The following is a 27,973-nucleotide window of genomic DNA, read 5'->3' as shown; positions in this document are numbered from 1 at the left end:
GTAAAGGAGGAGGGACCCTGCTTTTAACTCATTAGCCAATCAGACTCTGAGGCCACTTCTCAAAGCCACTTCCTGTCTCTCCACTTAGTCTCTCCGTTTTGGTGGTGGGCTGGTGAGTATGCACTTAATTTTGCTCCCTGATTGTTCTGAATTTCTTTTCCATTTGAGCCCTGTATCCTGATGGCAGGCCTTTTTTTCAAGCAAACATTAGAGTGTGTGTGAGTCACAAGGCGATTAATTTCGGCTGTGTGGAGATTGGGAGAAGGCAGTGAAATGCTCTGCCTGGCTTATTTCCACGTGGGCCTCTGCAGCACTGGGTCTGCCTTCCTTCCCCGAGACCTGGTGACCCAGAAACAACGGACTCTGCTTCATGTACAGAGTCCCCGTGTTCCTGGAAAATACCTGGATTCCTTTTGCTTGGAGGGGAAGGTATTGTTACTATTCTGATGCTGTTTTGACTTAGATCTCCCTGGCCGGAGGGTAGACCTTGGGAAGAGGTTCAGACTAGTACATTTTCTCTCGTGTCTGTAGAGCCCAGGCCCTCACTGGGTTTGTGGGAGCTGTAGCGAACGTTGTTTTTTCCCTGGTCTTTGCTCAGAGCATTCATTATAGCTTTCTTAGTGAGCCTAGGCAGCAAACTCTGAAGTTAGATGATTTTAGTGAGCCCTCAGAGGAGCTCCCAATTTTAATGTCGCCACTGTAGTGAGGGTGCCCTAAAAAGCCTAAGAACTACTAAAGAAAAAATCAGGGGCCTTAGCTCGGGACAAGCCCAAATCAAATTCTAGCATTACAGTTTACTCCTCCAGTGACCTTGGGTAACTCAGTGGACCACTATGAGGCCCCGCTGTTGAAAATCAAAATATACGAAGGCCAGGCATTATAATAAATGTTATATACCTTCTAGAAGTAAGCAGTAAATTTATTTTGGATATATTTTTTCTTATAAAAAGTCTTGCCTGGTGACTTTGAGTGTAAATGGATTCCCTTTTTTTTTTTTCCTCCTTGATATACATTAGTTTGAATACAATGTATGTGTTCATTATTCTTCCAGGCAGAAGATGTGAAAGAAATAAACTAGTGGATGGAATGTAGTAATAGAATGTTGTAGATTTCTCAAAATCCTTATAATTCTTACACTTTATTGTTAAATTAATGTTATTTTTTTGGAAAGTAATAGTTACATGGTTAAATTAAAAAGGGATCAAAGCGTGTATCATGAAGTCTCCTACATCGCCTAATTTCTCTACCCAGTAACAGCATTAACAGTTTCTTATGTATACTTTCTGAGATATTTTATATAAGTATAGGCAAATATATGTATTTTACCCTCCCCTCTTACATACTCTACCATGTATCTTTTCCCACTTGAGATTTCCAAATGAATAAAGAACATCCATATTCTTTATGATGGTTACACAGTAATCTAATGTATGTGCATACCATAATTTAAGCTTTATTGGTGAACATTTAGGTAGTTTACAGTCTTGTTGTTTACCCCAAAATGAATAACCTTGTATATAAGTCAGTTGTCACATGCCACAGTTCAGTTGGGTTTGATATAGTTTATAAGGACTCTAAACATGCACTGCTTCCTGTTACTTATATTTATTTTGTACACGGTGATAACTGGAAACCAACCAACACCATAAATGTCCTGATTGAGCAATAAAGGATTTTTTATCAAAAGCAAAACCACGCTGATGGCTTTTATGTGAATGGATCTTTGCCCACTTCAGTTTAAGGGATGGTTTATTTTGCTGTGAACACATTTAATGTTGAGAAGGAATGGCAACATGAACCAGAGAAACCACATGGGCAGGAGGAGCATGTTTCCAGTGTTTACTTAGCAGAATGCATGCTGGATATCTTCCTGAAATAACAGTGTTGAGTGAGTAAACTCATATTTTAGCATTAAGTTAGGGAAAACAAATGTTTTTTTGGGATGAAAATATGCAAAACAAAAGCTTCTGGGAATTCCACCAAAGCTTTTTTATTTATTTTTTTTTAAGTCATAAAAGGCTAAGATCATGTCTTGTGAAACCTCTAGTTTTCCAGTTAGGAGTATCTTGGATTTGAAAGTGGACTTATTAGGGATGTGTCACTCCCATTAGGGAGTGACTTTCTGGGCTTCAAGATATTGTGAAAGTGAAATTTTTAGGCAGAATATCCCCATTCCTACTCATTAGCTGGTTGAGCTTGGACACTTAATAGAAACAACATATTAAACAATTTAGTTGCACGTCAGCTACTGTGCAAAGTATTTTATGTTTATTTTACCTCATTTAATCTTCACAACAGCCCTAAGAGGTGGGTGGTATTTGTCCTCATTTTGCAGAAAGGGAAACCAAGGCTTAGAAAAGTTGCAAATAGGTGGGGGAGTCAAGCTCCAGTTTTGTCTGACTTCAAAATCCATTATGGGGGCGCCTGGGTGGCTCCGTCGGTTAAGCATCCGACTTCGGCTCAGGTCATGATCTCACAGTCTGTGAGTTCAAGCCCCGCGTCGGGCTCTGAGCTGAGCGCTCAGAGCCTGGAGCCTGCTTCCGATTCTGTGTCTCCCTCTTTCTCTGTCCCTCCCCCACTCATGCTCTGTCTCTCTCCTTCTCTCAAAAATAAATAAACGTAAAAAAAATAAAATTTGAAGAGTCTCAAAATTAAAAAAAAAAAAAATCCATTATGTTAACCACAAAGGTGCCTGCCATTAGTCTCCAAACCATGCTTACAGACCTATAAGATGGAGATGACCTATATTTGCAAAATGAGTCAATATATAGAAAGGGCTTTGTAAATTCTGAGATAGGCAAAGTATTAATGGAATAGATAAAACATCAAGTTAACAGAGTAGACTTTTACTGCCTGTTGTATTCTGATTTCAAGTTATTCTTTCCTGATGTTGTGATCCAAAGCCCTCAGGTAGTATTTCATTTGTGACCCTGGTGAAATAGTTGTCTTTTGGTATGAGCTGCATGGCCCGTCTGTGTTTCTGAGCTCCTCACTTTTATATATGCTCTGAGTGGATTCTGCTTGCACTGAGGTTAAAACCATTGGTATTTTGGGCTAAAATAGCTGACAGTGAGTGAGAAACAAAACTTGGAATCTTTTCTGATAGTAGTGCCTTACAGAGCTATCTCTAAAAGAGAACTATGCCAAGTGACAGTGTAGCATTTAATTCCTATGCAGAATTTTGTGTTTTCCTTTTGCTTCAGGTTGAAGATGGAATCCATGGAGGAATGCAGGCCTGGGTCTTCAAAAGCCTATGTGCCAGCCCAGAAGTAGCACTGTGAAATCATCTGTAACATCAATCAAGTGGGCTTGGATTTGGACATTCTCGGTAGGAATGGTTAAAGGCTGATGGGACCATAAAGCAAGTACTTGGAACTTTGACTAAGATAATGCCTTAAAGTGTTCTCTGTGTCCCATGAATATGTGTCTTTTCTATCTCAGAAAGATAGGTTCTTTAAATTACTGTTGTATCCCATAATCCTAGGCACACAGTGGGCATTGAGTAATTGGCATGGAACTGAATAGGCAATTGTCATCTTAGAAGCCTCAGATTTGGTATTATCAGTTTGTAGTTTATATCAGGTTTTCATGAAGCATCTGTTCCCATACATAAAATGTATGTTTTGGCCATGAATACCAGTACTTAGAAGCTTTTACTTCTCACAGGGGACAAAATGAGTGGGTCATTGGTAGTTTATGGGGTATTTATAAAATATTTACTTGACTTCCCTAAATGCTTAGTAATTATGAAATGGCCTTCATTGGTAGAATGCCATTGGTAGAACTGTAGAAACCTTGCACTTCATGTCTTATTACTTATGTTCCCTTAGTTAATCTAATATGCTGGTCATCTGAAAACAGCCTTAAATAATTAAAGTGTTATTCAACTGTCAGATGGGAGTAAAATAACACTTTGATTATATCTCTCAGGTACTTAAACCACCTCAGTTTCTTTCTGACCTACTGAGCCAGTATGTCATTCTCATATGCTAAAACCAACCATCTTCTGTAACTCTGCTTCCTATTTCTTGTAGGAAGAAGCATGGTGAAGTGGACAGAACTGAATTTAAATCCTCTTTAAAAAAAAAATGTTTATGTACTTATTTTAGGGGGGGAGGGTCAGAGAGAATCGCAAGCAGGCTCCACATCATCTTGCAGAGCCTGATGTGGGGCTCGATCTCAGAACTCTTGAGATCATGACTGGAGCCGAAATCAAATGTCTGGAGGCTTAACTGACAGCCACCCAGGTGTCCCTAAATCTTAGGTCTTAATAGCTCTTAGTAGCTAGTTAATTTAATTTCTCTAAGCCTCAAATTTAACAATAAATATGGGATAATAAAGTTTGAGTGAAATGATTTTTAAAGTTTCTGACAGAATAGGAATTTGTTTTAAGCTTATTTATTTTGTGGGGTGCCTGGGTTAAGCCTCTGGCTCTTGATTTCGGCTCAGGTCATGCGCTCATGGTTCTTGGGATCGAGCCCATTGTTGGGGTCTGTGCTGACATTGGGGAGCTTGCTTGGGATTTTCTCTCTCCTTTCACGATCTGCCCCTCCCCCACTCGTGCTCTCTCACTCTCTTAAAATAAATGAATAGACATTAAAAAAATTTATTTAGAGAGTGAGTGTACCTGTGTATGCACAAGAGGGGAAGGGGATGGGTAGGTAGAGAGTGAGAATGCCAAGCATGCTTCGCACTATCAGTGTGGAACCTCACATGGGTCTTGAACCCAGGAACCATCAGATCAAGACCTGAGCTGAAATCAAGAGTTGGATGCTTAACCTATTGAGCCACCCAGGTGACCCCAGATAATAGGAATTTTTAAGAATGTTAGATACTACTTCCCTTTCTGTCACCTTATTTTAGTCATACCCATCCTTTAAGGCACTGCTATCCAACAGAATTTTCTGTGATGGAAGTGTTCTATATTTGTATTCTGCATGGTAACCATTAGCCACACGTGGTTATTGAGCAATTAAAATGTGACTGAGGAATTTAATTTAAAATTTAACAGCTGTATGTGGTGTTACCTGTTGGGTAGTGCAATTTTTTTCTTGTGATGAGAATTATTTAATTTTTTTTAATGTTATTTTATTTTTGGGAGACAGAGAGAGAGAGAGAGACAGAACATGAGCGTGGGGAGGGTCAGAGAGAGAGAGAGGGAGACACAGAATCTGAAGCAGGCTCCAGGCTCTGAGCTGTCAGCACAGAGCCCTGATGTGGGGCTTGAGCTCACCAACCTTGGTATCATGACCTGAGCTGAAGTCGGGTACTTAACCAACTAAGCCACCCAGGCGCCCCTTTTAAGTTTATCTATTTTGAGAGAGGCAGAGTGTGAGTGGGGGAGGGGCAGAGAGATGGAGACTCACAAGCAAGGCTCTGTGCTGTCAATGCAGAGCCCAATGCTAGGCTCGAACTCAAACTGTGATCATGACCTGAGCTCAAATCAAGAGTTGGACACTTAATTAACTGAGGCACCCAGGCACCCTATGATGAGAACTTTTAAGATCTCTTAGCAACTTCCAAATATACAATATGGTATTATTTTAAGGCTCATTCAAGATACATAACTTTTTTCTTCATGAAGACTACTATGACCAATGATTCTTATTTATTTTTTTTTAACTTTTTTAAATGTTTATTTTTGACCCAGAGAGAGACAGAGCATGAGTGGGGGAGGGGCAGAGAGAGAGGGAGACACAGAATCCAAAGTAGACTCCAGGCTCTGCGCTATCAGCACAGAGCCCGACGCGGGGCTCAAACTCACAGACCGCAAGATCATGACCTGAGCTGAAGCCAGACGTTCAATCGACTGAGCCACCCAGGCACCCTGACCAATGATTCTTATTTTTAAGAATCCTTGCTATACCACTTTTTGGTACTTCCCATGGACATTAATCTGCATCAGTCTTGTATTTCTAACTAGATTGTATCTGAGGTTATGGATTTTAAAATCTTCACATTGTTGTATGAAAAGGAACATAATAAAAATATAATAGTTTTAGTAAGTTTTAGATTATCATTAAATATAATAATACAAGAAACTTTCTAGTTAATAATAGGGAATAGTCTGAAGATTGCCTGCAGTGATGAGCTTTGTGTCTAGGCTTTCACCTGAAAGTTAGATTACACTGGAGCCTTGGAAGAGGAAATTATGCTTTCTTATATTGCCATCTTGTGGCTGCCTTGGGTTCTAAATGATGCTAATTCAATTTTGCTATGTCAGGAAAGTTTTCTTTAGTTTGTTGTGATAAATTTTTACCAAAAGTAAACGTTAAATACAATCAGCATTGTCTCATGAAATTGAAACATGCTTTGAAAAAAAAGTTAACTATTTTGGATTACCTTCTCTCTCTCTCTCTTTTTTTAAGTATGCTCCATGCCCAATGTGGGGCTTGAACTCAAACCTTGAGATCAAGTTCCATGTTCTACTGACTGAGTAAGCCATGGGCCCGAGATTACCTTATTTATTTTATGAGTTCCTGGCTCTTTCCTTCTTTTTTCTTTTTATTAAAAAAAATTTGTTCATTTTTGAGAGAGAGATAGAGAGAGAGACAGACAGAGCATGAGCAGGGTAAGGGCAGAGAAAGAGGGAGACACAGAATCTGAAGCAGGCTCTAGGCTCCGAGCTGTCAGCACAGAGCCTGACACGGGACTTGAACTCACAAACCGTGAGATCATGACCTGAACTGAAGTCAGATACTTAACTAACTGAGCCACTCAGGTGCCCTTTTTTCCTTTCCTTATTTTTTCTTTCTTTCTTTTTTTTTTTTTTTTTTAAAGGATTTTGTGAATCTAATGACTGGTTACAAGTATTGTCTGTAGTTGAACACCCTGTGGACTTGGAAAGGTTGGCAGTAACCCATGTCATTTATGCCCCATCTCACTGAATTTGTTCTCATAACTGCAAAGCTCTGGTTGCAGCCAGCACATGGCTCCTTCCTTTTCCATACTGTTCTCTTATTGTGAGACTCTGGACATGTAACTTTTGGAGTTTGGTTAAACTTATTGTACAGTTTTACCCAAACTTTTAAATTTATACAAGAATCTGAGCTTGTGTAAGAAGTCCTGTCCTAATGTGATACTGAGTTTGGGCATTTGGGCATTTCATGCCATTCATTCTCCAAATAGATGGGTCAATTTATATTACTGGTTGGAGATTGATACAAAGAATGGTTTCCCTTGAGGTTAATTTTCCTTGAGGCTATAGAGATGTGGCTTGGGAGTAGGCTGGTATGCATTCAAGTCCTGTAATCATAACCTTTATTATTTACTCTTTATTTTTCAGAGATGATGCATTTGGAAAGATGATATGCAGGTAGTTGGTAGATCGTGTGGTTCAACTAATTTCTAGATAGAAGCTGATGGATTTGATACCAGAGGTAAGTGTAAAAGAAAAGTCTTTTTACTTGATTTGGATTTCTAATCATCTACTAAGTTTTGGGGCTCAGTGTCCTTAGTGGCTGGAATTTGGTAGTTTGAAAAAACCTTAGTTCTAACCTTAAGAGTGTCCTCCTAGTTTAGAGACGGGGAGCCTGTGGTGGTTTGCCCTTCATCAGTCACCTACAGTTTGCCATGATGAAATGCATGTTAAGTCCGTGTTTCAGCTGATCACCCTGATTAAACACATGCTCTGAGCAGACTAAAGCTAGGGCAAACACCTGGAGTTGAATTCTGCTTCTTGGAATTCTTACTGGGATCTAGCCCCCCAGTCCCAGGTAAATCTTAAATCTTTGAATTACAGATCTGACACTACAATACTTTGTTGTGTGCTTTGACCTTTTGTGATATCTTTTTGAGATAGATAGAACCAGGGTCAAGAATCTTCCTCAGTGTAAACATTCAAACACTACAGAAAAAGCACTGATAACTGGTATAATTCTATCACCCACTTTACTTGGCGGTTTTTAACTAATCACTATTTTATTAATTTATATATAAGATTAAGAGGATTTCAGAGTTGGTTCAGTCAATTTTGTCAGGATCATAAAATGCAACACTAAATAGTCACTTAAAAGTTCTGATACAGGTTTACCTTTTTTGAAATGGAAGGATATTCAAGATACATTGAGTTAAAAACAAGTTATAGAGCAGTGTGCCTAATCCCTTTTATGCTTAAATATTTTCATATACTTATGTTTACTTCAGAAATTTTATGAAAGGATATACTCAATACTAGGGATTATTGTTTCTAGAATTGGATTCTAAGGGTGATCCTGTTACCCTGTGTTTTCTGACTTTATTATATTCATGTATTGTATTAATTGAACCTACACAGAACAGGCTTCTATTCTTTTTATCTGTGCCTGCATGCTTCAGCAGAGAATGGGGTACATCTGAGGGAGAAATACAGGAAATGCAAATAATCCAAAGTAACATTAGTACTTGAGATAGCTTTCAGCTTTGGCTATGTCTTTTTGCAGCAATGACGTTTCAGGAGACCAAAACTAGATCTGAGTCTGACTTCTTTCCCAGCTTGGAATTCTTGGGTGTTGTAAGTCCTGGATATACAACAGATGATGACATTTTTTTTTTTGTGGTAAGGCTTATGTTGAAGCTGAGAAGCTTTGACAGACATATGAATCTTTGAAAATTCAACTTTGTGGCTTCGTGACCAGCTGCTAAGTTGCTACAGATTTAATTTTTTAAAAGGTCAAAGATGTTGAGGTAGCATAGTATATTATGCATAGATTCTGGAGTGAGACTGAGTTCAAACCAATCCTTTGTCACTTAACAGCTATGTAACCTTGGCAAGTTTGTTAACATCTCAGTGTCTTAATATCTTATGAGAATAATAGTGCCAGATTCAAAAGAATAGTATGTCACTTTGAAGATCAGATAATAAATTTGTGGGCTTAGAACACTGCTTAAGCATATCGTGATTGTTCAATAGATATTATCTGTTTTTTTTTTTTTTATTGATGTTTATGATTCAGATAGAGACAGTGCAAATGGGGGAGGGGCAGAGAAGGAGGGAGACACATAATCTGAAGCAGGCTCTAGGCTCTGAGTTGTCAGCATAGAGCCCGATGTGGGGCTCCAACCCATGAACCATGAGATCATGACCTGAGCCAAAGCTGGGCACTTAACCGACTGAGCCACCCAGGTGCCCCTAGATATTAGCTGTTTTATCATCAAAGTCCATGTGCATATTTATCTTAAACTATTCTACCTGGTGGTTTCTGACATCTTTACCTCCAGCACACAAAACCTAATTTAAAGTTCTAGAATTATGGTAGTAAGTATGATAATCAGGACTAGTGTGTATCTCTATGTGACTGTTCCAATAACATTTCTTTAGTTGATTGATCTTGTTTTGGCACAGAGTTATTTATCATCCTATTCCTCATTTTGTCTTAGCTGGAGCAGATGATACTTGATGGTTCATTTAGCTCTTAATTGACTTTTTAAAAATTTAGATGTAGTGATTCCTATTAAGACTGACTTGAAAAAAAAAGAATGACTTAATATCTTTATTTTTATAAATGTTTCTTAAAACATTTATTAAAACATTCTTAAACATTAAAACATTCTTAAAACATTTATTAAAGTGGTTGGAGATAAATTTTGATGGCTGTTCCTCTCACTGCTTAGAGCTTAGGTAGTGAGATTTTAGTCCATCATATATCCAAGCTGACTTGTTTTCACTCAGGGCACCATGGGGATGGGTTGGCCGTCCGTTAGTGTCTTCTGATTTTTGCGGAGTCAAACAATTACAAAGCAGGTGGTGATTCTAGGTTAAGACAATGTACCTGTGATTGAAAAATAAAACAAAACTAACATTAAAACATAAGGATGTGTAAGTTTATTGACAATCCTTTGACTGCAATAGTATTTGAATAGCACTGACCTAGGGCTATGAAAGAAAGTGGTTTAGTAAATTGAGAGTTTCTGAAACAATAACTGAAGTCATTCATGTTTACATTTTAAGTTGTTTAATCATTTTGTACTGATGAGTTTCTACTGATCAATTTTCTACCGAGTGGTTGCTTACACATTTTAGGTTAGTATTAAAAATGTATTTTTCGGGGTACCTGGGTGGCTCAGTCAGTTAAGCGTCTGACTTCACCTCAGGTCATGATCTCACGGTTTATGAGCCCTGCATTGGGCTCTGTGCTGATAGCTCAGAGGCTGGAGCCTGCTTTGGATTCTGTGTGTTTTTCTCTGCTCCTCCCCTGCTTGTGCTCTCTCTCTCTCAAAGAATAAATAAACATTTTTAAAAAATGTATTTTTCTTCACAACATGAAAGTAGATGGAAATTAAAGATGGAAACAGACTTTTCTCCTCAGAAAGGGTTTATAGAATCAACTTGCAGGGTGTCTGGTGGCTCAGTTGGTTAAGCATCCGATTTCAGCTCAGGTCATGAGCTCGAGGTCCGTGAGTTCGAGACCTGCATTGGGCTCTGTGCCAACAGCTCAGAACCTGAGACCTGCTTCGGATTATGTGTCCCCCTCGCTCTCTGCCCCTCCCCCACTCATGCTCTGTCTCTCTCTCAAAAATAAACATTAACAAAATTTTTTTAAAAGAAATGCAAGAAAATTAGTTAAAAAAACCTTGCAAAAATGTAAGAGGCAGGAAGAGTAAAATATTTTCTTTCATCATTCTTAGATTCTTTGCTAGATTGTAAACTCCATGAAAGCAGGAAAACTTCCTTATCTGTAATGCCTGGCTTAGAGTAGATACTCAAAAATATGTGAAGTGAAACCTCCATTAGATATTTTTTTAAGTTCCTGGAAAATGGCACCCTTTTTAATGGCATTTTGGCAAGACATTTACATGTAATAATTGGGACTTAAATTTTGCCTCTGATGAAAAATGTATATATAGGTACATTGTATATATAGGTACATCTGGGTACCAGTGAGTCTACCTAAAAGTCTTAATACTTGGGGTGCCTGGCTGGCTTATTGGTAGAGCATGCTGCTCTTGATCTTAGTGTCGTGAGTTCAAGACCCAAGCTGGGTGTAGAGATTACTTTGATTATGATGCTTGATCCTTTAAGGGTCAATGAAGAATGGCTGCCAAAACAAACTGGGTTTGAGGAATAATTATATAAAAGCTTATATTTATGTATGTATGTATGTTTATTTATTTTTCTGAGAGAGAACCAGCAGCAAAGGGGGAGAGAGAGGGGGAAAGAAGGTCCAAAGTGGGCTCTGAGCTGACAGTATAGAGTCCAGTGCAGGGCTTGAACTCGAACCATGAGATTATGACCTGAGATGAAGTCGATTGAAGTCTTAACCGACTGAGCCACCCAGGCACCCCAAAAGCTTACTGATATTTAATAGGATATCTTTTATTATGAGCATTTTATTTATAGCCTTAATTGGACATTTATCATTGATTTAAGTTTTACAGAGCACTCAGGTATGGTTAAAAAGTCATTATTTCTGCTTTATAGTTAATGTTGAAATACTTATAATTGTTTTGGCTAAATTATACTGTAAAGAATTTTTTGCCCTACATAGTATATTTATATCCCTGAGGATATATTTTACTTGCAAGGGATATAACATACAAATTCAGGTATTGGAAGTCTAGTACTTATCCCTGTGATTTGAAATGGGATTTAATACTCATACTAGAATTACAGAAATGATATGTCACTATAATAACTTGTTAGAATTTGAAATCTAATTTTTAGATTAGGATTCTTCCATTAAAATGAATATAAGTATCAAATTAGTTTAGAGTAGATCATGCTAACATTCTAAGATTCAATGATAACAGGAGAGATTACTATTTTGAAATTTTTAGAGCAATGTGGTATATACTCCGTATAGCTGATAGATACTTAATATCTACCCAAGATCAATATCAAACTTTATGATAAAAAAATCATTTTTGAAACGTGAAGATAATCTGTAATTAAATGGTATAAATAATGCGTAAGCACAAATTATAGAGTTTATCCAGATCCTTATATTAGGAAGAATGGATCAAACATCTATAAATGAAAAGCAAAACTTTAAACCTATAGAAAAACAAGGAATATGATGACATTGGAATAGACTTAAGCACCAAAAGGAAAGATTGATAAATTCGTATATAGTAAAATTAAAACTTAGGTTTACATACCATGTAATCAACAAAGGACTCCAAAGAAATATAGAAATGATCAAAGGATATGAATGAGTAATTCACAGATGAGGATCTCTGAGTAGTCAGTCACCTGAAAAGATGCTTAATCTCACTAATAATCAAAGAATTGGCATGTTAAAACATTGAGATGCCATTTTACTGCCATCATAAGGGCAAAAATGAAAACAAAACCAGAAAAATGACACTTGCATATGTTGCTGAGTCTGAAGCAGTGTGCTCTCGTTTTTGCTGGTGGTAGTGAAATTTATTTGAAGTTGATTATACACAAATCCAGTCTCTGGGTATTATGTTCTATAGGAATTCTTGGCATGTGTATTCAAGAAGACATGTATAGAAAGTTTTATTGAAGTATTGTTTTTAATTTTAAAAACCTGGAAGAAATGTCCATTAGAAGAATGGATAAACTGTGGTAAATTTTTAGAATTTGGCTGTTAAAATGAATTAGTGAAAGGTATGTGTATTAACATGACTACATGTCAAAAACAGTTAATAAAATAGCAAAGTGATGCATACTATGATAAGTAGTTTTAGGACATGCAAAATAAGATTTTAGTAGTTTAAGGACATGCAAAACAAGATTGATATATACATATATACTAAAAGTATAAAAGCATGCATGAGAATGATAAATACCAAAATCTGGCTTGTTTACCTCTGGAGAGGTAGAAGAAAATGGGGAGGCTTCAGTTATATTTATAATATGTTACTTCATTTAAAAGAAAATCAAATGTGAGAAAGATTTCAGTTTATTAAAGCTGCATGATGGTCATTTGTCACATTTTTTGTATGCTTGATATTTAATAATAAAAACCAATATTTAAAAAAAAATTTAATGTTTATTTTTGAGAGAGAGGGACAGAGTATGAGTGGGGGAGAGGCAGACACAGAATCCAAAGCAGGCGCCACGCTCTGAGAGGTCAGCAGAGAGCCTGATCTGGGGCTCAAACTCACAAACCGGGAGATGATGGCCTGAGCTGAAGTCTGATGCTTAATTGAGCCATCCAGGTACCCCAAAAACCAGTATTTTAAAAAGTTCTGTTTGGTGGATGGGTCTCTGTATCTCAGCCTTGATTGATTTTAGTAATCTCCTCCCCAGGAGCCCTCCAGAAAAGAGCCAGTGAAGGCAGTGAAAGGTTTGCCATAACAAGAGGACACAATGCCACTAAGAAGGAGGTTAGTTCAGTTCCTGGTGTTCCAGATAACTGGGATACTAAGTCTTTGTAGCCCCCTGCCCCTTTTTATTCTATCCGGCAAAATGTTGGCAAAAAAAAGTATACATACACACACATACACACCCACATAATATGTATATTATTCTTACAGGCTTTTAGCCAAATGGGTTGGAAATGTGAAACTGACTCTAGAGGAAATTTGAGACTGACTTTGAAACTGACTTAGTTTTGAAACCCTAAGGTTTGGGGAATCAATGGTCTTGATGAAGAAGCAGGAAGAGATCATGTTGCAGTACAAAGGTAAGTTAGATCACAAAGTTAGGTATTGGTTGGATTTGAATGCTTTGTGTTTTCTAACTTTAGATTCTACACTTTTGTAGTATATTTGGCATAATTAAAATCAGGAAATGCATAAACTGCTCAGATATGCAAAAGAGATGTTAGGGGTTTACACATGAACACCCACTTTTGTTTGAATCCAGTTTGTACACCAGAATTAAGTTACCACTGTAAACTCTCAGACGACATTTTAGGAAATGTATATAAAGGCCAAGAGGACCCTTTCTAATTACTGTGAACAAGTTGGAAGTAGACAGAAAACTAGCCAAAAGTTGTGTAATTAGGATAGGTTTTGTTTGAAGAAGAAAGGGTTAGTATTAGAGATTTACAACCCATAAAGGGGTTTACAGGGCTTTGGTGTCCATTGTGTAGTATCTGTTACTACACATTATGCGGACAGGTGGCTGCAAAAGACAGCATTAAGGCTTGTATTCTGAGGACCCCTCAAGCCCTCTTCAGCTTAGTTTCTAATATGAATTCCAATAGGCTTCTATAGATTGAGCAGAAGACCACGCAGGTTACACAGAACAGAAAAGAAATTGGCAGGTGACAGCATTAGGGTAAAACAGGCACAAACATTTAAATAATTAAAAGTAGGTCCAGGAGAGCACACAGGTAGATCACCTCAAAAAAGCTGTGACCCCTGATCCTCTCCCTTCATTTCAGGCCCTGTAATAAATGTTGGTAACATCATAAACTAAGGAAAAGTTCTATTTTTAAATGTATCTAGAAGATATGTGAAAGCTATAAGGATCCCTGTACCAAGATGGATAAAAAGTAAAATGGCAGAACTAGAATGTGGAGGTGATAGCTATCCAATTACGGGCATCACATTTCCGGGACTTTTTCCTACTTAGGAAGTATGTGCTGCCCAGCCTGTCATCCCCAAGTGTTTCTAGGACAAACACGCCTGTGTACTCAGAGGTTCTGTTAGCTTCTCAACTGCCTCTCGCCCCCCTGCCTGCTGTTACCTGGGGAGACTGACCTCAGCTGTTACACCCAGGAGGGCTAGGATGTTAACTCTTCTGCCATTCGAGGGCAGTGAAGGGAACTCAATGGCTGTATCCATTGGGCTCCCAAGCGGGAAACCTAGACCACACTACGTGAGACTCGCACCCTCACAGCGCCTGATATGCGCCTGCACCGGGAATACGTACCCAACCAAGTCTGGGTGCCACAGCCTGACCGGTCCCAGGATCCCGAGCCGTATGAAGCCCTGTGCCCAGTACCCGGCAGGCTCCGGGGCAACCCCGCGCGTGCGCTCTCAGATGTAGTAAGAGCTGCAGGGCGAGCCCTCCCTACAGTAGTTGTGGAATTGTGGCGGCAACGGTGTTTTCCCGCGCTTTATCTGGGCGCCTCAGGTTAGATATTTTATTTGTATTATTATTTTCTCCGTAGACCGCAGGAAGCAGGCCAACAACTCCAGAGTGAAGTTTCTGTGAGTCTAATTCTCAAAAATTTGGCCCTCGGTAACTTGGACAGCTCACTAAATTGGCTTTATTCCCCCAGTCAGGGAAAATTGGGAATTAGCCGCTCCCCTCGCTTTGCCCGAGAAGGCTCTGGTTCGAAACGTCCCAGCTTTTCTGCTCGCCCCATGCCTATTAACCCTGCTGAAGGTAAAATAAGCCTTATAACTCCGGCTGCAAGGTGCCATTTACCTTTGGAGCCTACCTCAGCGGGTACTTTGGGGATAAAGGTGTCAGAGCGTGCTCGTCGACCCCTGTGACTGAGGCAACATTCTTGACAGAATTTTTCGGTTGATAAATGTGAACATTTTTCCTTGGTGTATAATTGATGTGTCACAATTATTTCTTACAGTATATGATTTTGATATATCCACAATATTGCTGTCCAGTCTTGGTTAGTAAAACTCCAGTGAGAGTGGACGCTATATTGAAAAGTAACCTAAAAGTATTTATTTAGTTTTACATTTAAAAAAAATTGCAAGGATAGCCTTCAATAGTATTTGTATTAATATTGAATGCTATCCTTGCAATTTGTTTGCAAGGAATTGTTTGATGATAAAGCAGCTTTTATACAGTTGTTCAGGTTTCATAATAGTCATTTGCTTGGACGAGTTAAATTATTTTAATACTAGCAGATTACTACCGGCTTTTTAGTTAAGGCAATGCAGGTAAAGAATCTGAGAAGTCCATGTATTGTGAAAAACCTAAAAATGTAACTTAAAAGACACTTTGCACTAAAGAATGGTTGAAATCAGTGCCTGGACTTAAGTCTGCCAGGTGTGAGAAGTGATACTAAAATATGCTAGCAAACTATGGACGGTCATAAATTTGGCTTTTTTATTTAGGTATTGAGGAATGGCGAAGGGCGTAATTAACTTTTATTTGTTTGTACTTTGCAAAATGTTCCTAAACTTTATTTTCTACGTACATACTATTTTTGGCTTTAGTAAGATTTGGACCACTAGTGTCTTTAATTTGTTTCTTTAAAATTCTTTTTCATGGACTTTCTAGCGGTTTACACAAAAGAACACAGTTAATATTGAGTGAAATCAATGTAACATTGATAATAATTACAAAAACAATAAAATACATTATTTTATCGTAATTAAATGAAAACATGGTCTGTTTATTTACTATTTATTTCATTTTCACTAAAAGTTGACTTATTTGGCCTTTTCATTTACCCTTTATTAGGATTCTTTTCAGCATCTGGAGACCTCACTTTCTATTATGTCTTTGTGTGAAGACATGCTGCTTTGTAATTATCGCAAGTGTCGTCTCAAACTCTCTGGTTATGCGTGGGTCACTGCCTGCTCTCACATCTTCTGTGATCAGCATGGCAGTGGTGAGTTTAGTCGTTCACCAGCTATCTGCCCTGCCTGCAACAGTACCCTTTCTGGAAAGCTAGACATTGTCCGCACAGAACTCAGTCCATCAGAGGAATATAAAGCCATGGTATTGGCAGGACTTCGACCAGAGATTGTGTTGGACATCAGCTCCCGTGCACTGGCCTTCTGGACGTATCAGGTTAGTGCTTAGGCTAGTTTTTCTGGACAGTATGATTGGAGGCATGTGGAATCTTCTAATGTTTTTCCTTCATTGTGTTTGTATTTATTTTTTGTGAATATATAGAAAACTTTCTTTTTAATAATTTTTTTTTCAAAAGTAATATGTTTAGGGGTCCCTGAGTGGCTCAGTTGGTTAAGCATCCAGCTTTGGCACAGGTCATGATTTTGTGGTTTGTTGGTTTGAGTCTCACGTCAGCTCTGTGCTGACTGCTGGGAGCCTGGAGCCTGCTTGGGTTTCTGTGTCTCCCTCTCTCTCTGCCCCACCCCTGCTCACGCTCTGTCTCTGTCTCTCTCCCAAAAATAAATAAACACTAAAAAAAATTTAAAAAGGTCATATGTTTACTTTTGGAAATCCAAAGGGAAGAAAATAAAAAAATCACCCATAATTCCATAACTTGGAGATCATTGTTGATATTTTTGTGTATTACTGGACTTTTTTTGTGCATAAATATGTTTTACATATATATATTTTTTGTCCCAAAGTAGGATAATATCAGTTAAAGCTGACAATATATTATGATTACTAGAATATTTTAGTATTTTTAAATTAGTTATTTTATAATCATAATTTTAATAGTTGTATCATAAATTACTTCCAAGTTATAAAAAAATGTGATGAGCATTCTTATCAAATTCACGTATTTAATTATTTGCTAATATTAAATTCCTGAAAGTGGATGAATACATATTTCAAAGTTCTAAAAATTGCAGTTAATTAATTTAACTTTTAAAAGATTTTATTTTTAAGTAATCTCTCTGCTCAATGTGAGGCTTAAACTCACAACCCTGAGATCAAGAGTTGCATGCTTTACCGACTGAACCAGCCAAGTGCTCCCCAAATTGCAGTATTTTAAAATTGTCCTCCAGTTAGGACATTTTGTGTCCCTTAAATGTATGAGGGTGCCTGATTGTTCATATTTCTACTCACCAATTAGATAATGAGTAGAGTAAAATCTTGTTTAAATATGCACTTCTTAGATGACAGTTAGCTGAAAACATTTTCTTGTATGTTTTCATGTATTTTTATCAATTGCCTGTTTTAGTTTGCTTATTTCACTTGCTGTAGGTTTTTTCCCTATTGATTTGTAAGAATTCTCTCTCTCTTTTTTAATGTTTATGCATTTTTGAAAGAGAGACATAGCATGAGTGGGGGAGGAGCAGAGAGAGGGAGACATAGAATCTGAAGCAGGCTCCAGTCTCTGGGCTGTCAGCACAGAGCCCAACGTGGGGCTTGAACTCACAAACTGTGAGATCATGACCTGAGCTGAAGTCAGATGCCCAACTGACTGAACCACCCAGGTACTACAAGAATTCTTTATATGTATGTAATTCAGATATTGCAAGATATTATCTCTTTTTTTATTTATCTTTTATTAGTCTTTTTTTTTTGATATAATAGAAATGTCTCATAATTTTTTTCTAGTTTATTAAAACCACTGTGATGAGCATCCTTATTACCAAGTTCACATCCTTAACTCATGATTTCTGGTACCTTCTTAGAAAGACTTTCCTGTGGAGAACTTTAATCGTGTCCTTGAGTATATTGTATATCTTGCATATACATTTATAATGCTTTTTAAAGATTTTGCTTGTCAACAAGTTAATCCTTTCATTATATTTTTCTGGGTAAGGCATCCCTCTTATATGCTCCTGTATCTTATGTGTACTTTTATTGTATTATTTATATGGTATTATAATTATCTGCATACTTGTTCATGTCTTCTAGTTGGGAGAGTTCTTTATGTCAAGTTTTGATACTTTATCTCTGGGTCCTGAGTGACCATCATAGTTACTGGTCTTAAGTCTCAGTAAATATTTATTGACTGAATGAATAGACACTATATCTTAAAGTGGATTCCTATTTGGGGGATAGTACTGATTGAACATGAATGTGTTACTGTTTTCATCTTTTCAAATATGGTAGAAAGCAGTGAATGAGTAAGGTAGTCAGAAATAAATTTTTTTTTTCCTATTTAGTTATTCAACAAGTATTTTCTGGAAACATTTATATTTCATGCACCTTCTTAGGTACTGAGTATACAGTAATGAACAAAATGTATGAGTTTCAAGAAGGCTACGGTTTAGTGGTGATAAAGATTAAAAAACCCCAGACATTTATAATTGTAATGTGTACATTATAAGGAAAGTACAGAGTGCTGTGGGACTACATAGAAGGGACTGGTAACCCAGACTTGGTGGAGTTACATCACGCTATATTGAATGGGCAAATTAAAAAAAAATTTAGAGGTGAGTGGTCATATTTCATTCTTGTCAATATATAAAGGATAGTGAATCCAAAGATAAGCTAAAATTTGTGTCTGTATATAGTAGTTGTATATGTGTAACAAACTTAATGGCTTAATCAACAAATTTAGTGGCTTAAAACAACATGTTTATTATCTCAGTTTGTATAGGTCAAGAGTTCAAGCATAGACTCTGCTCAGATTCTCAAAACTATAATCAAGGTGTTGACAGGGGCTACAGTATGGCCAACTGAGGAAAGATCTGCTTCCAAGCTCATGCTCTGGCAGCATTCACTTCCTAGTGGCATGTGAAACTGAGGGCCATATTTTTTGTTTTTTAAAAGGATTTTATTCTTTATTTTATTTTTTAAATTTTTTAATGTTTATTTGCTTTTGAGAGAAAGAGAGACAGAGGTGTGAGTCGGGGAGGGGCAAAGAGAGGGAGACACAGAATCTGAAGCAGGCCCCAGGCTCTGAGCTGTCAGCACAGAGCCTGATATGGGGCTCGAACTCACAGACCATGAGATCATGACCTGAGCTGAACTCGGGCGCTTACCTGACTGAGTCCTCCAGATGCCCCGAAGGGACTTTATTTTTAAAGCAGTTTTAGGTTTATAGCACAATTAAGAGGAAGATGGAGAGATTTCCCATATATTTGTTGTCTTCGATACATGTATAGTCCTCCATTATCAATATCTGCCACCGCGATGGTACATTTGTTTTAAATGATGGACCTACATTGACATGTCACTATCATCCATAGTCCATAGTTTACATTAGGGTTCTCTCTGTGCTATATATATGCTGTGAATTTGGACAAATGTATAATGACTTATATGCACCATGATAATATCCAGAGTAGTTTCACTGCTCTAAAAATCTGTGCACCAACTTTATCCCTCCTTTCCTCTAACCCCTGGCAACCACTGATCTTTTTACTATTTCCATAGTTTTGCCTTTTTCAGACTGTCACACAGTTGGAATCCTACAGTTTGTAGTCTTTTTCATTGGCTTCTTTTTTTTTTTTTTTTAATTTTTTAAGGTTTATTCATTTTTCATAGATCGACAGAGGCAGAGTGTGAGGGGGGGAGAGGCAGAGAGGGAGACACAGAAGCTGAAGCAGGCTCCGGGCTTTGAGCTGTTGGCATAGAGCCCGACGCAGGGCTCGAACTCACAGACCGTGAGATCATGACCTGAGCTGAAGTCTGACGCTTAACCGACTGAGCCACCCAGGTGCTCCATTGGCTTCTTTAACTTAGTAATAGTCATTTAAATTTTCTCTTTTTTTCATGTCTTGATAGTTCATATCCTTTTAATGTTAATACTATTCTGTTGTTAGATTTTACACAGTTTATTTATCCACTCACTTCTGAAGGACAATTTGGTTGCTTACAAGTGTTGGTAATAATGAATAAAGCTGCTATAAACATTTGTGTGCAAGACATGTTTTCAGTTCCTTTGGATAAATACCAAAGAGCATGATTTCTGGATTGTATAGTAAGAGTATGTTTGGTTTTATAAGAAACTGCTGTCTTATAAGAAATCTGTCTTCCAAAATGGCTGTAACTTTGCATTCCTACCATCAATGAAGGAGAGTTCCTTTTGCTCCACATCCTTGCTAGTTATCAGTGTTCTGGATTTGGGCCATTCTAATAGGTGTGTAGTAGTATGTCATTTTAATTTGCATTTACCTGATAACATGATATGGGATATCTTTTCTTTTTTTTAATTTTATTTTTTAAAATTTACATCCAAATTAGCATATAGTGCAACAATGATTTCAGGAGCAGATTCCTTAATGCCCGTTACCCATTTAGCCCATCCCCCCTCCTACAACCCCTCCAGTAACCCTCAGTTTGTTCTCCATATTTATGAGTCTCTTCTGCTTTGTCCCCCTCCCTGTTTTTATATTATTTTTGTTTCCCTTTCCTTCTGTTCATCTGTTTTGTGTCTTAATGTCCTCATGTGAGTGAAGTCATATATCTGTCTTTCTCTGCCTGACTAATTTCACTTAGCATAATACCCTCCAGTTCCATTCACGTAGTTGCAAATGGTAAGATTTCATTCTTTTTGATTGCTGAGTAATACTCCATTGTGTATATATGTATACCACATCTTTATCCATTCATCCATCGATGGACATTTGGGCTCTTTCCATACTTTGGCTATTGTTGATAGTGCTGCTATAAACATGGGGGTGCATGTGTCCCTTTGAAACAGCACACCTGTATCCCTTGGATACATGACTAGTAGTGCAATTGCTGGGTCGTAGGTATTTCTATCTTTAGTTTTTTGAGGCACCTCCATACTGTTTTCCAGAGTGGCTGCACCAGCTTGCATTGCCACCAACAATGCAAAAGAGATCCTCTTTCTCCACATCCTCGCCAACATCTGTTGTTGCCTGAGTTGTTCATGTTAGCCATTCTGACAGGTGTAAGGTGGTATCTCATTGTGGTTTTGATTTGTATTTCCCTGATGATGAGTGATGTTGAGCATTTTTTCATGTGTCGGTTGGCCATCTGGATATCTTCCTTGGAGAAGTGTCTATTCATGTCTTTTGCCTATTTCTTCACTGGATTATTTGATTTTTGAGTGTTGAGTTTGATCAGTTCTTTATAGATTTTGGATATTAACCCTTTATCTGATATGTCATTTGGAAAAAGCTTCTCCCATTCTGTCGGTTGCCATTTAGTTTTGCTGATTGTTTCCTTCACTGTGCAGAAGCTTTTTATTTTGATGAGGTCCTAGTAGTTCATTTTTGCTTTTGTTTCCCTTGCTTCTGGAGACGTGTTGAGTAAGAAGTTGCTGCGGCCAAGATCAAAGAGGTTTGTGTCTTCTTTCTCCTCAAGGATTTTGATGGCTTCCTGTCTTACATTGAGGTCTTTCATCCATTTTGAGTTTATTTTTGTGTATAGTGTAAGAAAGTGGTCCATCCAGGTTCATTCTTCTGCACGTCGCTGTCCAGTTTCCCAGCACCACTTGCTGAAGAGACTGTCTTTATTCCATTGGATATTCTTTCCTGCTTTGTCAAAGATGAGTTGGCCATATGTTTGTGGGTCCATTTCTGGGTTCTCTGTTCTGTAACATTGATCTGAGTGTCTGTTCTTGTGCCAGTACCATGCTGTCTTGATGATTACAGCTTTGTCGGGATATCTTTTCATATGCTTACTTCACATCTGTTTATTTTCTTTGGTGAAATGTCTATTAAGGTTTGTGACTTTTTTTTTTTTTTTTAAGTTTTTAATGTTTATGCATTTTTGAGACAGAGAGAGACAGAGTGTGAGCAGGTGAGAGGCAGAGGGAGACAAGAATCAGAAACAGGCTCCAGGCTCCGAGCTGTCAGCACAAAGCCTGATGCAAGGGCTCGAACTCACAAACTGCAAGATCATGACATGAACTTAAGTCAGCTGCTCAACTGACTGAGCCACCCAGGTGCCCGCCCCTGTGACTGATTTTTTAAGTTGGATTATTTATTGTTGAGTTCTAAGAGTTCTTTGTATGTTTTGGATAACAGACTTATCATGTCTTTTTTTTTTTTTTTTCCTTTTTCTTTGAGAGAGAAACCGTGGGGGGGCAGAGAGAGAGGGAGACAGCATCCGAAGGGGGCTCAAACTTATAAACCATGAGATCATGACCTGAGCCGAAGTTGGATGCTTAACTGACCAAGCCACCTAGGTGCCCCCAGATATTTTCTCTCAGTCTATGGCTTGTCTTTTCATTCTCTTGACATTGTCTTTTGCAGAGCAGAAATTTTCAACTTTAATGAAATCTAGCTCATCAGTTCTTTCTTTCACAGATTGTGCCTTTTTGTGTTGCATCTAAAAAGTCACCATTAAACCCAAGATCATTTAGATTTTCTCCTCTGTTATCTTATAGGAATCTTATAGTTTTGTGTTTACATTAGTTCTGTGATCCATTTTGAGTTAATTTTTGTGAAGGTTGTGTACAGTCTTATGTTTAGATTCATTATGACCTCAGTATTGTGCTGGCTGTTGCTCAAAGGCTGTACTCAATTACTTGCCTTGGCCTTTGCAACATGGCTACTTGCTTTTACAAAGCCAGCAAGAGAGTGTGCTAAGGCCGACTTTATAGTCTTATGTAATGTCAAGCAGCATCTTTTCATTTTACCTGTATTCTTGTCACAGCTTCTGCCCACATTGTAAGAGACAATCTAAGTACAAGGAGACAGGGATAATTGGAGACTATCTTATCTGTTCTCCATATTATGGATTACTTGAAATATGACATTCATATTTTTTAAAAATACTAAGACTACATGTCACTTTTCAGGGTTAGATAGATACTTTTGTTGGTATAATGGTAGCAGTTTGAGAATATTCCTCCAGAGTTTTTTCTTATGCGTTTAGTGACATGGTGTATTATTTTCTATAGTAACCATCCAATTGTACATCTAGTTTGTTCTTAATCTGGTTCTAAATGTTAAATTAGTAATGTCCTGGTGTAAATCTTTTTGTGTAAAGTTTTATGATATATAACTTTGTACTTATTACCTTAAAAATCTCCTTTTCTCTCGGGGCAGGTACATCAGGAGCGTCTCTATCAAGAATACAATTTCAGCAAGGCTGAGGGCCATCTGAAACAGATGGAGAAGATATACACTCAGCAAATACAGAGTAAGGATGTAGAATTGACCTCTATGAAGGGGGAAGTCACCTCCATGAAGAAAGTGCTAGAAGAATATAAGAAAAAGTTCAGTGACATCTCTGAGAAACTTATGGAGCGAAATCGTCAGTATCAAAAGCTCCAAGGCCTGTATGATAGCCTTAGGCTGCGAAACATCACGATTGCTAACCAAGAAAGTATGCTGGAACCATCCATGGTTGCACAATCTGGTGTTTTTGGCTTTCCATTAGGTAAGAAAGGACATATAATATCCAATAACTGTTCTTTAAATCTTTCACATTATGTTCTGCACAGTTCTAGAAAGTCAGTGGAGACTCCAAAGGCCTAGAGTGGTGATAGGTTCCAGATTCCTTATCCAGGTCTAAACATGTACATCTTTGCTTTTATTTATTTTTATTTGCTTGTGGTTAAGTTACATCTTCATTGTAAACAGTAAATCTCTTCAAAATAGTTTGCAAATTGATACTTTAAGTGAAAAGCTGTTTCCTTGCAGTAATATTAGTTGCCAGTTTTTGATTCCTTACTAAGGACTAGATACTGTTATAATATTACATATATTCATTTTATTTTTAAAACTTTGTGAAGTAGTTATTACCCTTATTTTACAGATGAGAAAACTGAGGCACAGAAAGTTTCAGTAAATTAGTTAAGTTACAGAACTATCTTCAGAGCCCACACTCAACCATTTCCTATCCTCAAGAAGTCCATGTTTCATTTTCTTTCACATGGCAATACTGATTGCACAGTACTTAAGTTATTGTTGGTTTGCTTTTGTTCATTCATCAAGTATTTATCAAACATACTTCATGTACTAGTCTGCTAGACATAATCCTAGGCAATGAAAATATAAGGATTATGCAGATAGGATTCCTGCTTTCTGGAAGTGCACAATCTAGGAAGTTACCAGTTCTTTTCTGCTTGTTAGGTGCCTTGACAGATACAATGAAACTCCTGTCTCTTCCTGAGTTCTCTTTATACTATTCTTGATGTAATAGAATCCAAGTGATTTTTGCTATGCTATTAGTATAAATTAGTTTTGGAATGTAAAAAAGTGAAGTTTCATGTGCTTAATTTCCTAAATACATGTTTTTTGAATTACAGCCTGAGGAAAAACATTTAGTAGGGGAAGAGATGTCCTAGAAAAGGCAGGAAGTAATAAGGTGAAGAATATCAGATATAAGAATTGAAGCAAAAACAAGTTTTTGCTTAAATTTCAGTTAATCATAATTATAATTTAGTGTTATTGTATATTAACATTATAGATATTTTTTCCTTGTTACAATCCATATTTTTGTTGATTTCTTTATATTCATCAGTTCTTTCCTGTTTCACTTTATATGCACACTTAACCTTTTTTTTTTTTAACTTTTTTTTTTTTAATTTATTTTTGATAAAGAGAGAGAGAGAGTGAGAGACAGAGTGCAAGCAGGGGAGGGGCAGAGAGAGGGACACACCGTCTGAAGTAGGCTCCAGGCTCTGAGCTGTCAGCACAGAGCCCGATGTGGGGCTTGAACTCACAAGCTGTGAGATCATGACCTGAGCCGAAGTTGGACGCTTCACTGACTGAGCCACCCAGGTGCCCCTTAACCTTTCTACTTTTATCTCTTGTTACAGCTGTTGGCTTGAAGCATGTTTATAGTCAGCATTCTCTTTTAGTTACATACTCCATTTAAAACTTGTAGAAGCCAAAGAATGGTTCAGTGGAAGTTGTTAAATGTTTATTTAATCAGATCTATTGTCTGATTTTTTTTTTTAATGTTATTCTAATCTTGGACTGTGAGTATGTGCCAGTTTTTCATAGTTGATATATATTTCCTGTTTATGGCAGTATTTTAAAAAAATTTTATTCTAGAGGCTCCTGGTGGCTCAGTCAGTTAAGCGTCGGACTCTTGATTTTGGGTCAGGTCATGATCTTATGGTTGTGAGATTGAGCCCTGCATTGGGCTCCTCACCAGATGAGCATGCTGAAGATTCTCTCTCTCCCTCTGTATGTACCCCCCTTGCTAGGTGCACTCTCTCTTTCTCAAAAATAAAATAAAAGTAAGTAAATAAATAAAATTATTCTTAAAGAACCTGGGACAAAAGGCTTTATACACACGCGTGCGTGCATGCGCGCGCGCACACACACACACACACACACACACACACACACACTATTCCTTTGAAGTAGATTACATAGATAATGAATGAAATTATGAATTGTAAATTCTGGCTATACTAAAAACATTTCACTGTAAAATTACTTTTGGTGATGAGTTCATAGCTACTGGAAAGTGCATCACAGCAGAAGGTATAGTATATACTGTGGTTGGGGGAGGGAGTAGGAGCCATCATAACCCTTTTCTCTATCCAATATTAAGTTTATATTTTACTGTCTCATAGGAATTGATTCTGCTAAAATATTTATTAAATGAATTTTGTCTTTTTGTTCCTAAAGATCTGTAAGCAAATGGATACTTAAGTTTTCCCCTTATTTTTTTCCTAGGGAACAACTCCAAGTTTCCTTTGGACAGTACACCAGTTCGAAATCGGGGTGGTGGAGATGGAGATTTTCAGTTCAGACCATTTTTTGTGGCTTCTCCCACAGCACCTGAACCCAGCAACAGCTTTTTTAGTTTTGCCTCCCCAGGTCGTGAAGTAGAGCAGCAGCAAATCTCTAGCAGGGCCTTTAAAGTGAAAAGAATTTAGCTCATTTTACACAATGTTTCTCTTATCACTTTCAGTGGTCTCATTTAGCAAATTACCTTTATTCTAGTTAGGGTAGGAGTCCCCATCATTGTGCTGTTATATTTTTATGAGAGACTCAGTGTCTGTAGGAATGGCTTTAGAGTCTAGTTTCTTTTTCTGTTTCCATTATTTAAGACATGAGCATTATATTAAACTCAATTTTATTGTGAACTGTTAAGTTTTCACCAGCAATGAAAAGGGTATAATATTTTTGACTGTTTTGTGGATCACCATTTGTTTTCTTTCTGGACTACATGCTTATTTATGATGTATTTGTATATAAGCACTGTGGTATATGTCTACATGTCACTTTGGGTTCTGGCATTTATGCATATATGTATATATGTGTTCCTTTATATTGGTATTTTGCTGTGTTTGCCAGTGTATTTATAAGAAGATTTTGGTCTCTGGAAATGGCAGGTGAATCTGTAGCTCGTTATTTGGCCATGTATATCTATTTGTATATATTTATTTATTTGCCCTTGTGTTAGTTTGTGGAGGTGTGTTCATGTCAGTGAATGAGAGTACAATTTGATGCATATATATGAAGTCTTATATTTCTTTTTTAAAATGATTCATATTGATAAAGTTATTTTGTAAAGTTGATTTTTGGCATTTATTTTAAAATGAAATTACTTTTTCTTTACCCTTTTGCCAGCAGTTGCCTTGGGCCTACTTACGCAGAAAATTTAAACAATATATTATTGATCTCAAGAGATTATATTAATTAAAATACTTTTAAAGATTTATTCCTTGTTTTCCTTTATTAAATAGCATTTCTGACTACTATCACAGATTACTTATTTAAAATGTGGGGGCACCTGGGTGGCTCAGTCGGTTAAGTGACCGACTTCTGCTTGGGTCATGATCTCATGGTTCGTGGGTTGGAGCCCCACATCGGACTCTGTGTTAACAGCTCAGAACCTGGAGCTTGCTTCAGATTCTGTGTCTCCCTCTCTCTCTGCCCCTCCCCTACTCGCGCTCTGTCTCTGTCCCCAAAATAAATAAACATTAAAATGTGGAGCTAAGGGGTGCCCTGGGTGGCTCAGTTGGTTAAACATCTGACTTCATTTGGCTCAGGTCACGATCTCACGGTTCATGGGTTGGAGCCCCGCGTGGGGCTTCAGCCTGGAGCCTCTTTCGGATTCTGTGTCTTCCTCTCTCTCTGTCCTTCCTCTGCTCATGCTCTGTCTCTCAAAAATAAATAAACATTGGGGCTCCTGGGTGGCTCAGTCGGTTAAGCGTCCGACTTCAGCTCAGGTCATGATCTCCCGGTCCGTGAGTTTGAGCCCCGCGTTGGGCTCTGGGCTGATGGCTCGGAGCCTGGAGCCTGCTTCCGAATCTGTGTCTCCCTCTCTCTTTGCCCCTCCCCCGTTCATGCTCTGTCTCTCTCTGTCTCAAAAATAAATAAAAAACGTTAAAAAAAAAATTAAAAATAAATAAATAATAAATAAACATTAAAAAAAATTTTGAAAAATGTGGAGCCAGGAAAGAAATTTGAATGACACTTTCAGTTACCTTACATCCTTTTAGGGGCGTGACTTGAAAGCATACTGATTGCACAGGCAGGACACCTGGGTTCCAATTATGTTTTTTTCCTATTGGTTGTGAGTTTGAATTTAAACTTTCTGGGAATTTGCTTCCACATCTGTAAAATGAAGGACTGAATTAAATTATCTTAACCCTTCTCTACCTCTTGGATTTTATTATTATTT

At 37.6% G+C, this 27,973-nt stretch overlaps 1 protein-coding gene and 2 non-coding genes across 8 annotated transcripts; all 3 read left to right on the top strand.

Annotated features, from left to right (window-relative positions):
* Window positions 1–89: 89 nt before the first annotated feature.
* Window positions 90–27,007, top strand: CCNB1IP1 (cyclin B1 interacting protein 1). Of its 6 annotated transcripts, none has more exons than XM_042989306.1 (8): window positions 90–112; window positions 3,204–3,328; window positions 7,286–7,379; window positions 13,196–13,272; window positions 13,513–13,571; window positions 16,271–16,603; window positions 23,428–23,761; window positions 26,017–27,007. In XM_042989306.1, the coding sequence occupies exons 6-8, from the start codon at window positions 16,307–16,309 to the stop codon at window positions 26,217–26,219; spliced, it is 834 nt and encodes a 277-aa protein (XP_042845240.1). In that variant the 5' UTR covers window positions 90–112; window positions 3,204–3,328; window positions 7,286–7,379; window positions 13,196–13,272; window positions 13,513–13,571; window positions 16,271–16,306; the 3' UTR covers window positions 26,220–27,007. The 6 variants fall into 6 exon arrangements, with proteins under 6 accessions (XP_042845240.1, XP_042845237.1, XP_015397197.2 ...); XM_042989303.1 differs by having other exon boundaries at window positions 13,423–13,571; XM_015541711.2 differs by lacking the exons at window positions 90–112; window positions 3,204–3,328; window positions 7,286–7,379 and adding an exon at window positions 13,067–13,104 and having other exon boundaries at window positions 13,423–13,571.
* Window positions 7,565–7,641, top strand: LOC122239993. The gene has a single exon (XR_006219377.1). It is a non-coding gene; the product is annotated as a small nucleolar RNA SNORD126 (small nucleolar RNA).
* On the top strand, window positions 9,566–9,712 carry LOC122239986. The gene has a single exon (XR_006219371.1). It is a non-coding gene; the product is annotated as a small nucleolar RNA SNORA79 (small nucleolar RNA).
* Window positions 27,008–27,973: the final 966 nt, after the last annotated feature.

The sequence above is a fragment of the Panthera tigris genome, chromosome B3 (assembly GCF_018350195.1).
Source record: "Panthera tigris isolate Pti1 chromosome B3, P.tigris_Pti1_mat1.1, whole genome shotgun sequence".
NCBI lineage: Eukaryota > Metazoa > Chordata > Mammalia > Carnivora > Felidae > Panthera > Panthera tigris.
Note: the sequence above shows the minus strand (reverse complement) of the source record. Positions and strands in the feature narration are given on the sequence as shown.